The sequence below is a fragment of the Aotus nancymaae genome, unplaced genomic scaffold (assembly GCF_030222135.1).
Source record: "Aotus nancymaae isolate 86718 unplaced genomic scaffold, 86718_ANA_hifiasm-v0.15.2.pri h1tg000040l, whole genome shotgun sequence".
Classification (NCBI taxonomy): Eukaryota; Metazoa; Chordata; class Mammalia; order Primates; family Aotidae; genus Aotus; species Aotus nancymaae.
In genome coordinates, this window is record NW_026988454.1 from 11,043,941 (window position 1) to 11,061,841 (window position 17,901).

Consider the following 17,901-nt stretch of genomic DNA (forward strand, 5'->3'; position numbering starts at 1 on the left):
ATGACAAGTGTTGGGTAAATAAGATGTCTGATGAAGGGGCAGTGCATACCTATGATGTCCTAGTTATCCTGTATCTACAAGAGGAAGAATAAACTGGGCCTCTTACACTCCAGTTGCCCCCTAAAATGAGCAGCAGAGACAAGAAATTGTAACGGTAATGAAAACATAAACAAGAAGAAGTTGTGGAATTTATGGAGCCTCAGAGTCAAAAGTAAATCAAAAAAATTACCAATGTCCAACTAAGTACTTCTTCCTGATCCAATCGAATTTTCACAATCTACTCCATCTAGAACATTGTAACACATCACCTAGATCCGTTCTAATTCCAGATTCTGTGAGGTCTCTTTATACATTGGTGCTCAGAAAACAATTAAATCCTCACTAAAAATAAAACTTACAATAAGAACCATTGGAAAATCTATATTAAAACGTAGGAAAGTAAGCTGGGGGAGGGTATAGTTTGTTAAAACCTTCTGGAGGGGAATTTGTTTAAAAAAAAAAAAAAACTTTTTTTTTTTTTTTTTTTTGAGATGGAATCTCACTCTGTCACCCAGGCCGGAGTACAGTAGCAGTATCTTAGTTCACTACAATCTGCCTCTCGGGTTCAAGTGATCCCCCTGCCTCAGTCTCCCAAGTAGCTGGGACTACAGGTGTACACCACCACACCCAGATAATTTTTGGATTTTTAGTAGAGATGGGGTTTTACCTTGTTGGCCAGGCTGGCCTTGAACTCCTGACCTCAAGTGATCTGCCTGCCTCAACATCCCAAAGTGCTGAGACTTCAGGTGTGAGCCACCATACCTGGCCAAACCCAAATCTTTAAAATGTGCCTGCTCTTTTTTTGTTTGTTTTTGTTTTTGAGACAGAGTCTCGCTCTGTCACCCAGTGGCACGACCTCAGCTCACTGCAACCTCTGCCTACCAGGTTCAAGCGGTTCTCCTGCCTCAGCCTCCTGAGTAGCTGGGACTACAGGCTTGCGCTACCACACCTGGCTAATATTTTATAGTTTTAGTGGAGACAAGGTTTGACCATGTTGGCCAGGATGGTCTCAAACTCCTGACCTCAGGTGATCCACCCACCTTGGCTTCCCAAAGTGCTGGGATTACAGACATGAGCCACTGCACCTGGCCTAAAATGTGCCTGTTCTTTTGCCCAGCAATTCTGTTGAAGAAGAAAGCCTGTTTGCTCACATACACACATATATACTGCAGAAAAGAATCAGCTATAAAAAAGCATTCAACAAAGCACTAGCTGCAATTCCAAAAGAAATCACAAAACTTAAACACCCAGCAGTAAATGTTTATCTTCTTCAACACTGTAAAGTATGTTAACCATGTTTAAGAAAATAAAAAAGATTTTTTTTGAATGATTAAATCAACAATTTTCAACATGTTTACTACGTTTCTACTTTGTGCAGGCATTGACCTAGGTGCTGGGACACAACAGTGACAAAACAAAGTCCTTCCACTCATAAAGCTTCTTTTCTTAAGGGGAAACCACACACAATATTTTTAAAAAAGGGGGCCTGGTAAAGAAGAGCCAAAGATTTCGAAGTTTCCGACCAAGTATCAGGAAGGATGGATTTACATATATATTGTTGGGATGGGGGAAAATACAGATGGGGAAAGGTTGTGGAAGATGGGCTGAGCGGCCAGAGGCCTGCTTTGGGTATACTGAGTTTCCCAAGCCTGTTGGCCATCCAAATTAGTGATTATCTGCAGGAGCTGGACACACACAGCTGGAGAAAGGGCAAGACAGGTCCAAGTTGCAAAGGTACATATGAAAGTCACAAGCCTTCAGATATTTGAAGCTTTGAGAGTGAAAGAAATCACACAGGTAAGGTGAATAGAGTCACAAAAAATGAGGGGGAAACACGGGCCAGTATTTGGAGGCCAGAGAGATGAAGAAAATGCAGCAAAGAAAGGCAAGGAGTGGCCACAATGTAGGAAGAGAGCCAGGAGAGGGTGGTGTCCCAGGAACCAAGCAAGATAGGAGCTCCGAGGAGGAAGATCCCATCAACCGCATGGAATGCTCATGACAGGCGAAGGATGGAAGGAATGACTCTCGCCCATCAGACTAAGTAACAGAACCCTGGAGGCTTTGAAAAGAGCTGTTTCATACCACATGATCTCACTCACATATGGCCTCCAAAAAAGTTGATCTCAGAAGTGGACAGTGGAATGGGGGCGCCACGGGCTAGGGTGGGCTGGAAGTTGGGAAGATGTCAATCAAAGGAGACAAAATTTCAGTTAGATGGGAAGAGTAAGTTCAAGAGATCTATTGTACAACATGGTGACTACAGTTAATGATATATTGGATTCTTGAAAAATGTTGAGTGGATGTAAAGTGTTCCCAGCACAAAAATGGTAACTATCTGAGGTAACGTATATGCTAATTAGCCAGATGTACTCATTCTACAATGTAGTATATATACCTCAAAACATCACATTGTACACAGTAAAGACATACAATTTTACCTCTCAATTTACAAAGAAAGTGAAAAAAACAGTATGAAAAGAGCCGTCTCAGTAGAATAGTAGAAATTTAAGCCTATACGGAGTAAATTCAAGGCATTCCAGCATATGGGGAGTATAAGAAAAGAGAAAAACGGGCTTGTGGTTTTGGTCAATAAAGGTGTTTTTGTTTCGTTTTGATTGGGGTGAGAGAAATGATGGCATGTTTAAATGCCAATGGGAAGGACAAAGAAACAAATGCTGTGGGGAAGAGACAAGAACGTGAGTGGACCAAGGGCACAGGGCAGCTTTCAGAGGAACAAGGAGACGTCGGCAGAGCTTAAACATCACAGAAGGCGGACAGGATGTGCAGACACAGGCTGGCTGGTACCTGTGAGTTCTCCCAATTGCTTGTGTTGATTTTTTCAATGAAACAGGAAGCAGCCTCATTAGCTCAGAGGAGGAGGGCTTAAGCCTTTTGGGTTTGAAGACAGGGGGAGATATGAAACAGCCTTAGAGAAATGCAAAGTTACAGGGCAAGGATGATCTGACATCAGTGGTCACCAACTGAATGGAACTGCAGGGTCTTCCTCTTTTCCCATCCCTGGAGTGGGCGCAAAGTTGAACTTCAGGCTTGCTCAAGGAGGTTTATAAGATAGGGCTGGTGAGTATTTAAGAGTACATGCAGGAGAGTGATCGTGAGTATAATGATGGGCTTGGAATTTTAGCTGGGTAAGGAAGAAAGGGACGACAGGAGGGGCATGAAAAACAGTAAAAAAAAAAAAAAAAAAGAGAGAGAGAGAGAGAGGACTGATGGACTATTTCATTTAGTTTCAAGAACTGAGCCACCATTTTAGATATTTTGATCAACAGAGACATTGAGAGCATCTAGTCTGCTATACCACTGGAATGGGTAATTCCTTACATTGTTAATAGGTAATGTGGACTCCTTTACACAATATTTAAGAATATTATACATGTGTTACATGTTTATGTAATTTAGAAAATGCAAATAAGGCAAAAGAAAAGAAATCTTTACTTTCTTACCGGTTTTTATTATGTATTTGTATTTTATATACAAATTTAGAACATTTCCCCACTTTGGGGTATCTTACCTTTTCTTTTAAACAACAATGTGAGCATGTTATTTAAAGCAGTCTTCCATACTTTCATTTCTATAATCACTGCTGTGTGGTAATTGATCCCATGTATTCCATGCCTGGTCATGGTTTTGGGCCACTCATCCCACACATCTGTAGCAGCCTCGTTTGCACCTGTTGAGTCCATGGCTACCACACACCCAGGCGCAAGCCACTGACTCTCATAAGCCTTCTAATGCAGAAGTGCCTGAGCATTTACTTAAGAGAAACACAAAATGTTGTTAGAGACAGCTTTCTGTCCTTTCCTACCTTTTCCATTACATTCAGGGCGTTATACTCCTGTTTGAAATTTTATACGTAGGTAACTCATTTTATATATGAATTTCAGGAAAATTAAAGACATATAAAACATATGTAGTGACAAGATTTCAAGGGAGCAGTCAGTTGTCACAAGGACACAGAAATGCATTGAAACAGTTACTACAGGGCAGGAATGCTAGATTGTCCTGAAATGTGTAAGAGTGACTGATGCAAAAGATCACCATGACAGCCCACATGACTTTCAAAAGTGCCAAGATTCATGTATATTGAAAAACAAAGCAAAAAAAAAAAAAAAAAAAAAAAAAAGCTAATGATTTAGCTGAGTCTAGAACCCAACTCCATTTTGCAAATAAGAACAAGGTGTTCCTAAAATCATCTTATGACGTAACAAATTTTCCAGAAACAAGCCATCACATATATTGAGGGAAGATAACACTTGGTTTTGCTCAGAACTTTGCCAACAGTTGCTCACCATTTCAAAAGATGATGTCACCACTGACAACTCTGCTGGAGACATCTGAGTTGCCAACACAACATTCCTGTATCAATCTCATTTTGTAGCTGTCAAGTTCACAGGGACCCCACACATACATCAAGCATGTATTTCACAAGTCTTCTAAAGCAGTATGCCTAAACATTTGCTTAATTAAGCATACAATACTTTATTATACACTTCTTTCTGTTGTTTGTTTTTTGGTTTTGGGTTTTTTTTTTGAGATGAAGTCTTGCTCTGTCACCCAGGCTGGAGTGCAGTGGTGTGATCTCGGCTCACTGCAACTTCCACCTCCTGGATTCAAGCGATTCCCCTGGCTCAGCCTCCCGAGTAGCTGGGACTACAGGCGCAAGCCATCATGCCTGGCTAATTTTTTTGTATTTTTAGTAGATGAGGTTTCACCGTGTTAGCCAGGATGGTCTCAATCTCCTCACCTTGTGATCCGCCCGCCTCAGCCTCCCAAAGTGCTAGGATTACAGGCGTGAGCCACCGAGCCCGGCCCTTATATACTTCCTTCTTTTCATTTTCCATTTACACTTGGTGCGTTACTCTAATTTTGTTTAAAATTTTGTGTGTGGAGAGCTCATATTATCTAAGAACTTTATTTTAAAGAATAAAGGAGACACTGGAAAATTCTGATTTAAACAATGAGAAGGTATTATCTGTATGTTCTAAATGATCCATTATAAACATTACATATTTGTATGGTTTGAAATTATATAAAGGATACCAAAGTAACAACTAGAAAATATGAAACTACCAGTGCCAGCAGTATGGCAGATTAGATGCTCTCATTATCTATTGATTGAAAAGCCTAAAATACTGGATAAAATGCCTTTTCCAATCCTTTTTAAATGAATCCCAGACTTGCCATAAATGTGAGTGACAAGAAGAATACCCATAGAGCAAACTGAGAACACAGAAACCAAGAGAGCGGTAGAAGCTGACTTTTGCTGTAGATTCTAACTTTCCCTTTGACAACTACACAAAGGAACAGGGAAAAGGAGAGGAAGTCCAGGGCCTGCCAAAAGGGAGTAAGATATGAGACAAGACCTCTTAGTTAAATAAAGGACCAAGAAGGTCATTTAAGAGCTTACAAACCCACTAAAGAGAAAAGAGAAATACCTGTCTTGAACTTGGTATGCAGAGATAGGAGGAATTATTTAAGTGGCTCCTTTAAGAAATAGCAACCAGAAGCTAACCATCACCAGGGTATCTGGTCAAAATTAACACTTTATGGTGTGGTCTACACAACCTCAAAAAGATAGTTCATTTAGAAGGGCCCCAGAGACCATCATCACCTAAACCCGCTAATCAATTTTAACTTCACTGTTGTGAGATGACCAAACATCATGCTCAATCTGATAGTATAAATTCACAACATCGCCTATGAAGCACTCAGACCAAGTTAGTCAGAAATGATAGGTGACAACCATCTCAAACTCGGTGGCAGAGGGCCACCAGCATGTGTTGTGCTCACCAATGTAATTAAGGAATTTGGACAGTGTACAAAGGGAAGCTTTATCTGTGCACAGTGTTTCTTCAGCCTCAGCTGTAGCTGATGGTCACAAGAAAGGTGGGGGGGGGCGGGTGGAGGGGGCGCTAGACCCACCTGGAGGCTCTTCACTCAAATGGAGGATCAGAGACTTATCCTCTGAAAAAGGGCAGGCCTAAAATGTTGGGAACATGATTTACAACAACAACAAATGCAAAAATGTTTATCTTTAAGCCTGTGGATCTAACTTGCACTGTACAGGAAATAGACGAGCAAGTTTAGCCACATCAAGGGAAAACAAGCAGATAAAGCCATTCCACAGGACAACTGACCCAGTTTTTTCAAGATGTCAAGGCACAAAACTGGGGGTGGGGAAACTGTCCTAAATTCAAAACCAAATCAAGGTAATGATCTTGTTTAAATTTTGCTTGAAACACATGAACTAGAAGGGTATTCTGAAGACAAATGTGGCTACCTGAACATAGCTAGGTTGGTGGACAAATGGAAATATCTTTAATTTAATAAGATATGGCCACAGGCCAGGGACGGTGGCTCACACCTGCAATCCCAGTACTTTGGGAGCCTGAGGCTGGTGGATCTCCTGAGGCAAGAGTTCGAGACCAGCCTGACCAACATGGTGAAATCCTGTCTCTACTAAAAATACAAAAATTAGCCAAGAGCGTGGTGGCGGGTGCCTATAATCCCAGCTACTCGGGAGGCTGAGGTAGGAGAATCACTTGAACCTGGGAGGCAGAGGTTGCAGTGAGCCGTCACCGTATCATTGCACTCCAGCCAGTCTGTCTCAAAAAAATAAAATAAAATAAAATATAAAGTTTAAAAATTATATGAAATGAACAAATAGTCCTATACATAGGAATATATACGTATGCAAATACGCAAGAAGAAATTTATAACCTGAATATGCCTATATTCACAAAAGAAATAAAATCAAAAATTTTAAATGGCTGGACACAGTAGTTCATGCCTTTAATCCCAGCACTCTGGGAGGTCAAGTTAGGAGGATCACTTGAGGCCAAGAGTTTGAGACCAGCCTAGGCAACAGAGCAAGACCCTGTCTCTACTAAAAAAGTTAAAAATCGGGGGTAAGACAAAAGGTAAAAATCAAGAGCTACACAATCTTTTATAGCTTTATAAACACTTTTACCAAACATTCAGAGAACAGATAGCAACACTACAAACTCTTTTAGTAAATTTAAAAAGGGACTCTTTTGTTTTTTTTTTTTTCAGTCTTGCTGTACCCAGGCCCAGTGCAATAGCATGACCTCGGCTGACTGCAACTTCTGCCTCCAAGGTTCAAGCAATTCTCATGCCTCAGCCTCCCAAGTAGCTGGGATTACAGGTGTGAGCCACCATGCCCAGCTAATTTTTTTTTTTTTAGCAGATATGGGTTTCACCAAGTTGGCCAGGCTGGTCTTGAACTCCTCACCTCAGGTGATCTGCCCTCTCAAAGTGCTGGGATTATAGGTGTGAGCCACAATGCCTAGCCTCTGATTCATTTTCAAAGCTCAAAAAGTACAGATACCAAAACCTAACGAGGATAATTACAGTTCAATCTCATTTACTAACTTCTTCTTTTTTTTTTTTTTTTTGGAGGAGGAGTCTTGCTCTGTCTCACAGGCTGGAGTGCAATAGAGTGATCTCGGCTCACTGCAACCTCTGCCTCCTGGGTTCAAGCAATTCTCTGCTTCAGCAACCCAGGTAGCTGAGATTAGAGGTGCCCATCACCTCACCCAGCTAATTTTTTTGTATTTTTAGTAGAGACAGGGTTTCACCATATTGGTCAGGCTGGTCTTTTAACTCCTGACCTCGTGATCCACCCACCTTGGCCTCCCAAAGTGCTGGGATTACAGGTGTGAGCCACCACACCTGGCCATGAATTTCTGATTCAAGAAATCTAAAACAAATATTAGTAAACTGAATCCAGTAATGAATAAAAAAGATAATATATCATGAGGCTAGGTTTATTACAGAATGCAAGTTTCATTTGATACTTAAAAGACAATTTACCTCAAAAACAGACTATAAGTAAAAACAAAGTGATCATCTTAGTACATACAAAAAAGAAGATAAAATTCAGTATCCACTCATGAAAAAAAATCTCTTTGCAAACTAGAAAAGGGAACTTCCTTAGTCCAATAGTGGACAGCTACAAAAAAAAGGGGAAGGAAAAAAGAAAGAAAAGAAAGAGTAAACATCGTACTTAATGATGGAATGCTGGAAGCCTTCATTTAATCAGGGACAACACAGTGACCGCCAGCCGTTTCAAAGAATGCATATGGAGGCGCCAGTTGCAGAAAGCCAAAAAAGTGGGAAGGCAGTGATTTTTAAAAGTTTTATTTTAATGAAGAAACCTGAGATTTCACAAATGACTAGAATTGGCGAAATTAACAAGAATTTAAAAGGTAGCTGGACACGTACAAAATTAATATACAAAGTCTGTTACATTTGTATACACCAGTAACAATGAGAAAATGTAATTTTTTAAAGGATACAATTTACAATAGCAACAAAAAGACAAGGTATATAGGAATAAGCAGAACAAAAAGCAATAGAGCAGCTCTTTTTGAAGAATGTTATAAAAGAAAGTAAAAAGTACCTAAACAAATGGAGAGATGGAAAGCGATCCGAGCAGGAGAAGCAGGGATAGTGGAGAGGAAATGTGTGAAGGCAAGCAAAGAAAAACCAGGCAGAAGCACAAGTGGACTGCAGGCTTCCCACAGCACAGCAACAGCGTCTGAAACAACAGGCGCACACTTGCTGATGACAAAAACGACTAAACATCCCCACTTCCTCTTCTAAGTGGCTGGTGCTTCTTTACCAATTGACAAGCCTGCCCTACTTCAATCCTCCTGTCTCCTAGATAAAAATTAAAATACCTCATCACCAAAGTACCCCCAGCTTCTTGAGAGCAGCCAGTTGAAACCACCCCTCATGATCCCACTCCCTCTTAGAATCATCTAACACACACCCTAACCCTATTACAGCCCCACCTCCCGCTTTCCACACTGCTCCTGGGGTGCCTCGGGACTGCATCCTCCCTGGCCTGCAGCCACCTGAACAAACCCATCTTTTTAGTACAGGGATATTCCTGGTCTTTGGTCAGTGGGCTCCAAAAAGGTAAAAGCTATTCAAGTAAAATACTTCTGTGTGCCTCATCATTATTCTTTTCTAAGTACCCTGTTTCACAGAATAAAAAGATATAATGAAAAAAAGATCCCATCATAACAATCACAAAAGATAAAATTCTTAGAAAATAGCATGGTAAAAAAGAAAAAGGTTATATGAAAAAATAAGCACATACAAATAGCAAAAGGAAAAAGAAAAACACCAACTGAAAAGAAGGATAATGAGGATATACCACCTCTATCAGATACCAAAAGGTAATAGAGAAATGGTACAGTACTAACACATTAATAGAAGAACGAGTGGAAAACAACAGAAATCCCAAAATAATCCTAAATACCATATACCTAAGGAAATTCAGTGAATGATTTTAGTGGCAACTCCAGTTGACGGGGGAAAGACAGTTGCAATGGTTAATTTTACACGTGATCTTGGAAGGTACTAAAAATGAAATTAATGATTTCAACTGGAGACTCTGAGAATAACAGATTGTCCTCCATAATGTAGGCGGGCCTTATCCAGTTAGTTTGACGGCCTAACTAGGATCAAAAGACCAGCCCCACCTGAGCAAGAAGGAATTCTTCAGCAAACTGCCTTTGACTTCACCAGACCATGGGGCTCACCACCTGCCAGCCCACACTGCAGGTTTCAGAAATGCAAAGTTCCATACACATATGAGCCAATTCCTTATAATAAATTGTGTGTGTGTGTGTGTGTGTGTGTGTACGTACGAGTGCAGGTGAGCACAATTGATTCTATTCTTTTATCCTATTCTATTGATTCCAGTCCTCTGGGGTTAATAACTCATATTAACAGACAAAGGCCCAGTCTCCCTAATACATGAAGGGGTTTTTAAACAATTTTTAAAGACCAGCAACTGAAGAGAAAAAATTCAAAATAAAAATATATAAATTTACAGTTCAGGAAAAAGGAAACACAAATGCTTTTAAATACACAGGATGACACTTAACATTACTCATAACAAGATAAATGTAAACTAAAACTATATTATAGATAAGTATGAGTATCCCTCATCCGAAATGCTTAGAAACAGATTTATTTCAGATTTGGGGATATTTGCATATATGCAATGAGATATCTTAGAGATGGAACCCAAGACTAAACACGAAATTTATTTATGTTTCAAGTGTGCCTTATATATACGGCCTGAAGGCAATTTTATACAATATTTTAAAATAACTGTGTGACTGAAACAATGTTTTATGTGTGTTTTGACTGACCCATCACATGAGGTCAAGTATGGAATTTTCCACTTGTGGTGTCATGTTGGCACCCAAAAAGTGTGCGATTTTGGAGCATTTCAGATTTCAGACATTGGGATTTAGGATACTCAGTCTGTACCAGATTGGCGAAAATCCAGAAGCTTTATACAACCATGTTACTGGCACATATGTAGGAAGAGTCCTGTCACGTGCAGATGGGAGTGTGAATTCGCTGCAGCCTGCAATACCCACTGGGATTGCAAATGCACACACCCTTTGCCCAGCACTGTGGCTTCCAGAATTTATCCTGCAGTCATTACTGCCTGCTTAGGAAATGACACATACACAAAGTTTATCATGGCATCATTGTTTCAATTCAAATAACTGGAACTAATCTAAATGTCCATCAAAAAGAACTGGTTAAATATATTATGGTATGTCCATAAAATGTAATGAAGCTATAAAAATGAATGAGGAATTGCTGTATGTGCTCCTTTGGAAAGATCTCCAGAAAGTATATTTAAGTGGGTAAAAGAAGCAGATGAGAAAAAAAATGGAAGAAGGCATATAGTATATTATAATATATATACCATCATTTGAGTAAAAACAGGGTAAAAGCTAAAATACAGTATTGTGCTTCTTGATATAAAGAAACTCCAGAAAACCATACAATAAACTATATATGGTTATCCAGTCAAGAACGGGGGTGGTGATGTGGACAGAGGGAACTAAAATGGGAAGAGACTTCTTGGAATCCCTTCCTTGTACTTTTTATGTTTTGAAACAAATGAATGTATTGATTAGTCAAAACATTAAACATATGAAAAATGTTGAAGACACAAAGTGCAGTATCTTGACGGAAACCTAAAATTACTATCTGTATCAGTTGCATTAACAAGACACCAAGTACTACTAATACTTGCTAATGACAGCCATATACAAAATCAAGAGATTATGTAAACTACATTTGAAAACAAAAGGAAAGACTGCATAAAGAAATGTTCTGGTCGTTATGAAATATTGGCTGGTGGCATGGTGGCTCATGTCTATAATCCCAGCACTTTGGGATGCCAAGGTAGGTAGCTCATGAGGTCAGGAGTTCAAGACCAGCCTGGCCAATATGGTGAAACCTGATCTCTACTAAAAATACAAAAATTAGCTGAGTGTGGTGGCGTGCACCTATAGTCCCAATTGCTTGGGAGGCTGAGGCAGGAGAATCACTTGAACCTGGGAGGCGGAGGCTGCAGTGAGCCAAGATCCTGCCACTACACTCCAGCCTGGGTGACAGAGCAAGACTCTGTCTCAAAAAAAAAAAGAAAAAAAAGAAAAAAAGAAAAAAAGACAAAGAATTACTGCTGATTAAACTAAATATGGTTGAGCTTCTGAAGTCTGTAAAGGTATATGAATTCAGTGTTACTTGTTAAGATTTGGCATGATTTTGGCAATATTTTAATGGTAATTTTTACTTTGTTTCAGGATAGGTTTGGGGGGATTATTTGGGTTTTGGAGGTGCTAAATATATTTATAATGCCAGGTATCATTTTTTTTGAGAAACTCTCCAAATCTATCTCGCCATCTCACTCCCTAAAATCCAGGATTGTTTCTGTCAAACCAGACCATCTGATTAGGCCACCTAAATGTGTCCAACCTTCACCTCTCTGTCCCACAATGAATATAACTCACACATTTTATGGCTAGGGAATATGAACCCATGAAAAAATTTCCAATGTATTCTGTGCAATGTTTGGTTTTATTCAGAATATACAAAAATTACTACAATTACATTAAAGTCATTGTTATATAGTATTTCTTACCATATAATTTACTGTATTCAAATCAATAAAATGATAGTAATAATCAAAGCACAAGATAGCCTGAAACTAAGCACATTAAAACAGTATTCATTAAAGTAAGATTTTACCTGTAGTATGCTTTAAATATTTAAATATGAAAGGTATTAAATAACTAATTGCCATGTGCTGGAAGGTATTAAATAACTAATTGCCATATGCTGTGAATAGTTTTTAAAGGAAGTAAATTTTGAGCTTGGTCTTGAAGAAAATGACAGGCATTCAGAATCCTTAATCAAATTGGTTTTATGATCAGAGATTCATTCAGCACACTAGTCAAATGAGTAATATAATTTCTCTATTGAGTCCTTAAATTTTGATGACATGACAAAACACTCTGTGTCTACAGATAAGTTCAATAAGGCTCTCAAAGCCCCTTGAAAAAGCATGTAACTTTATCAAAACTCCGGATACCAGACTCTCTCATCTAAAAAGAAATTATGTTAAAGTGTTTTAAAATTTTCACACACTTTAATAAAACACTTGACCAGAGAACTATGAAATGATATACATTTCTACTGCTACAAACCCCATATATGTTACCACAATTTTTTTTTTTTTAAGATGGAGTCTCGCTCTGTCACCAGGCTGGAGTACAGTGGTACGATCTTGGTTCACTGCAACCTCCACCTCCTGGGTCTAAGCTTTTTAAAACATATATGTAAAAAACAAGATCGTATTGGATCTCAAATCCTAGCTGTTGTTTTAACATGTTTTACTTAAAGGCATAAACTCTCTTTAGAATTCTTTAGCAAGTCATATGAAAATAGACTTAACTAAAAATATTTTAGAAACCAGCCAAACTGATTAAAATTAAGCTCTATAAATTCATTTATTTTGCTTAATATCCAGGATCTATTCAAGCCACCGAAGAAGTCCTCTAAAGAAGAAAAAGTCGATGCCACATGTGTTCATCTTCCCTTTGCCACCTCCACCACACAGAAGAGAGAGAAGGAAGAAAATATTAAAATGGAAAATTATATTTTGATGCTTATGATTGGAAGTGCTATGAATGTTTTATCTGGATTCAGAGTAAGAGTCCCTCACTCACTACTCCTTTTCCTGTCACTCATGAGTGACAGTGTCTAAAATATAAGGAAACTGAATCATTTTATCAAATAACATATATACTGTTTTTCTGCAGAGTCTGTAAGCTGAAATATATAACCCAATAATCTAAAGGAATATTTAATGAGACTAATTTAAACTACAAACTGCTTAATAAAGTACATGATTCCAATTAGTATTTTAATATATTGCAACTGAAGTGAATATCTACTTATAAGCTAGTTTAAAGAGAATAACACAGTCAAAGGCAACAATGTTTTCACGCAGTAGCACTTATCACTAAAACAAAACAAAACAAAGGTCGAGATAAAAATACCATGCATGTGCCAACGAGCAGGATGAAATGACTGATAAGATCCTTCTCCTGAATAAGCCTTAACAAAGTGGCAGAGCACTTTCTTGAAAGGTTCAGAACAGAAATGACAAAGAACAAGCAATGACTGACACTTTCTGTGGCCACTAACCAGTATTGCAAGCAGCTAGTAAACCAGTCATTCTTCTCACCCTCCAACCTCAAAAGGGGAAAAGACAGAGAGAGGGTTGGAGTTAGGTTAGGTTACAGTTGTGCATTCAAAACTAACTTTTTTTCACTGAGGACATAAATTTTAGTAAGGGACAGGAAGATGTTTCAGAGCCGGGCCTGCCTTGGAGGAGAAAACAGGGCCCCGCGGGGCAGTGCGCCGTGCTCACCTGCTGCGGCTGGTACCTCTGCTGGGACTGGGACGGCAGATACTGCGCCTGGGGCGGGAGGTGCGGGGGCTGCGGCTGCTGGCTGTAATATGGCTGTTGGCCCTGTTGGCAGTAACCACTCACACCTTGCTGTCCATACTGAGGTGGCATCTGTCAAAAAGTCAAGCAAAGCAAATAAGAAAGTCAAAATGTGCAATTAAATGAAATCAAATATGGTTTCAATTCAGCAACATGAAGGAGGTTCTCGGCTAAGCAACTGAACTCAATATTTTAAATCCTCTCCTCATTAGACAAATTGGCATTCTGCTTTCTATTCACATGCTGTCAATGAAGTCAAAAGGCAATCTGACTTTGCCTTTAAAAACCAACATATTCTATCAGATATAAACTATTGATATATCAAAGATGAAGGGAGGAAGGAAGTACTTAATAGTGAGATTAAAAAATAGCCTCTGCTAACAAAGAGAAGCATCATATTATATCTATTCCCATGCAACAGTGAGAATTAAAATGAACTCAAACAGTCCAAGTTAACTCACTAATATTTTATGAGATGCTTGTGGTTTGTGTGCTTTATTATGGTGTACGTTTGTTTCTAAGTTCAGAACAAAAAAGCAGGAATATACCAACTGTATTTACGGCAGATATATACCAGTTACATTGCCAATTCTATTTACCATTTTTGCTAAGGATGGCATTTTCTTAGTTGATAAAACAGGTAACAATGTAATGCAAGATGCACTACAGTGCAAATACCAGAGGTATAGACAAAAATGGACTAAATCAATCTTCTCCATCTCTAATTTACATAAGCCTAAAAATGCCTAAAAGCATTGTTTAGAGGAAAATCTTTTCTAATGCAATAAATATACCATGGATAGTATCTTGAATTTTTTAAAATGAGAAATCGATTGCCTTTTTCTATAATTTCAAGAGAGAGCAGGAAAGGAAAAGAAAACAAGATATCAGGACAGCAAAAGGCATTCTATAGACAAGAATGACAAAGTCATTTTATTTAATACCACAATATGGTCCACTGGAGAACTTCAAGAACTTGAGCCCCATAAGCACACATACTTAAGAAATTAATGATGAGTACCAGATACACACTTAAAACCCAAATCCGCTGCAGAAATACTGAATGAGGAAAAAGATGAAATGGTAAAGATGTAGAGAGTAACTATCATTTAGCCTCTAAGAAAAATCAGCACAGTAATTCCGAACACATACAATGGTAAAAGGTGAAAAATGAAAATATTAAAGTTTCTATTTCTTTCAATCCAATCCAGATTATTTTCAAGACGCACCAAAGAGGATGAGAATAAATGTGACCACAATGGCTCACAGTGCCTCTCATCACACAGAGCCTAAGTTGCTGGAGCAGAAAAGTCTGCACTGAAAGCTATTTAACAGCACAGTTGAATTTTTTGCTTTTATTTATTTTACAGCTTGATATCTCATAATGAATGTATGTCCCTGCCATAAGCCAAGCCAACGAATTTCCATAAAATACAACTCCACATGCTAGAATACCATATACCACTACAACACACATCCTCCCGTTCAACACCCATATGTTTGATTTGATATCTAATACTATATTTCACACAAGCATCTTTGCAGTTTGATTTGAAGCAGTTAGGATAACACTTCTGCCAGTGTTAAAATGACTGTAAAGCTCAGTCAACACAGCCAGCAACTCCCCTATGAATTGCGCTTTAATATGTTGACTTTCTGGTTACAGAAACCCTCACACACAATATGGAAGTGTTGTTTGGGGAGGGGGCGCTGTTTTCTAAGCAAGACAACAGGACAGATTGCAGGAACCTACTAACGCTAGAGCAGCCACAAAACGACTCAAATATTTTACTATCTAGTCCAGCTCCAGGAAGTTTGGATGCGAAGTGTGGGGCAAGGAGGACAGGTGGGCGTAGAGGATATTTTCAGTGGAGCAACCACTACAGAACTGAGCAAACTAGAGAGGAGACCACCCCAAACATCTGCCTGGGCACCCTCAAATATGGTCCTCCACAATTAAAACCAATTTGCTGTCCTTTTAGACACACGGCTCATTCATACATTTAGGACCAACTTCACCTGCACCCCACCTGCTGTGAGCCTGGGCTAAGGAAACCTTTAACAGCACAGAGGGCTCTCCCCGAGACCTGGGGTCCAGTGCCAACCAACTGGACCCAGTCAGCTGTCCTTCAGTGGGAGCCGTGACAGGATAGATTCCTCAACTCTAGTTTACCCAAAGTATCTTTGGGTTCCAAATACATGGGCTCTAAGTCCAATTCCCATTGCACATGAGTTGTGTGAACATGATCAATCACATGACTCTGCCTTACATCTTCAACTGTCAAACAGTACTGCTTTCCTAAGTCATACAGACACTGTGCCCAGTCCCACCTGGAAGTTTATACGAGTGCCATTATGACTCATTAAACTACAAGTTGTAGTGTGCTCTGTAAAATATTATTTCTCAAATATTATCTTTAAAAACCAATTTTTCAATAGAATACCGCAGCTGACTGGAGCTATAGTCTAATTCTTTATTTTTTTTGAGACAGAATTTCACTCTTGTTGCCCAGGATGGAGTGCAATGGTGTGATCTCAACTCACCACAATCTCTGCCTCCGGGGTTCAAGTCATTCTCCTGCCTCAGCCCCCTGAGTAGCTGGGATTACAGGCTTGCGCCACCATGCCCTGCTAATTTTGTAGTTTTAGTAGAGACGGGGTTTCTCCATGCTGGTCAGGCTGGTCTCAAACTCCCAATATCAGGTGATCTACCCGCCTTGGCCTCCCAAAGTGGTGGGATTACAGGTGTGAGCCACTGCGCCCAGCCTAAAGTCTAATTCTTTACTGATCATTATTGTTTTTGCGTTAATGCATTCAGATACAAGGCTCTCAAAGATCTACTATACACTGTTCAGACTTTTGAAACTAAATAGTATTATAAAACACAAATCCACAGGCTGCCCTGCAAGACATGGAAGGCCCCAGAGCCTTCTGCTGCTGCTGACCACAGGTCCTGAGTTCTGGTGTGTGAACGGCTGTCCCTCTCCTCACAGGCCATCAGGGCATTCTGACAGCACTCACCACTCAAGCTCACTTCCCACCCAAACCCAGTTAAGCTTCTAATGTGCTGAGGACCAAGACACGTACACACGCTGTCCACATAATGAGGGCCCAGAGGACTGATCCATGAGGAAAGCACATGAGCTTCACTGTCCCAATGTTTGCAAAGCCCATTCTGGCTGCTGAGAGTTTTAAAATCTTTTAGTTCTTAACCACATGCAGGATAACTATTATTACCAGAACGTTGCATGCAAGTGACATGCAATCAACAGTCACTGAGCACCAGCCGGCAGGTGCTGGGAGCTGGGGACAGAGAGCTGGTAGCTCAGGTGGCCCCCTTCCCTTCTCAGCCTGACCCCAACCACGGTCCTTCTAGTGCCTTGACCAACCTGATCTTACCACGGGGAAGGCTGATTTAATTATGTAGTGAAACCCCTAACTACGTGTTCACATGTTTTACTGTCTGTCCTCATCACTAGAATACAAGATCCTGGAAGAGGAGCTCACCGTCAACAAACATCTGTTGAAGATGAATACTGTTCAATGATTACTAAAGCAAACTATTATTACACGAAACATTTTAATGAATCAAGGAACACATTATAATATGGAAATCTCCTAAACCACCCAAATCTGACACACGTGTTCAGCTTCATCTACAGCCACTGACAGTACAGTAACAGCATAGTGTCCTTCGCCATAAACCGCTGGCCCACTCAAGTCCTGACTATCCAGCACGTACTCTGTGCCTTCAGCACAGTTCAAATAATATATATTTTTTTAAACTGTGAAACTGGACTAAATGGAGATCGTGCAAAAAAAAAAAAAAAAAAAAAAGCCTCAGATCAGAATGTTTCCATTTGTTATTTAAAACTAAGAACCTGGCTGAGCTCGGTGGCTCACGCCTGTAATGCCACCACTTTGGGAGGTCAAGGCAGGCAGATCACCTGAGGTCAGTAGTTTGAAATCAGCCTAGGCAACATGGT

At 39.6% G+C, this 17,901-nt stretch overlaps 1 protein-coding gene across 7 annotated transcripts in view; it reads right to left on the minus strand.

The window, feature by feature from the left end:
- Positions 1 to 17,901, minus strand: part of ARID1B (AT-rich interaction domain 1B) — a 438,832-nt gene that overhangs the window by 299,216 nt on the left and 121,715 nt on the right. For all 7 annotated transcript variants that reach the window (XM_012451772.3, XM_012451755.3, XM_064360518.1 and 4 more), the window contains exon 3: positions 13,838 to 13,987. In XM_012451772.3, the coding sequence (XP_012307195.3) occupies positions 13,838 to 13,987 (150 nt within the window). The remainder of the gene's footprint in view (positions 1 to 13,837; positions 13,988 to 17,901) is intronic.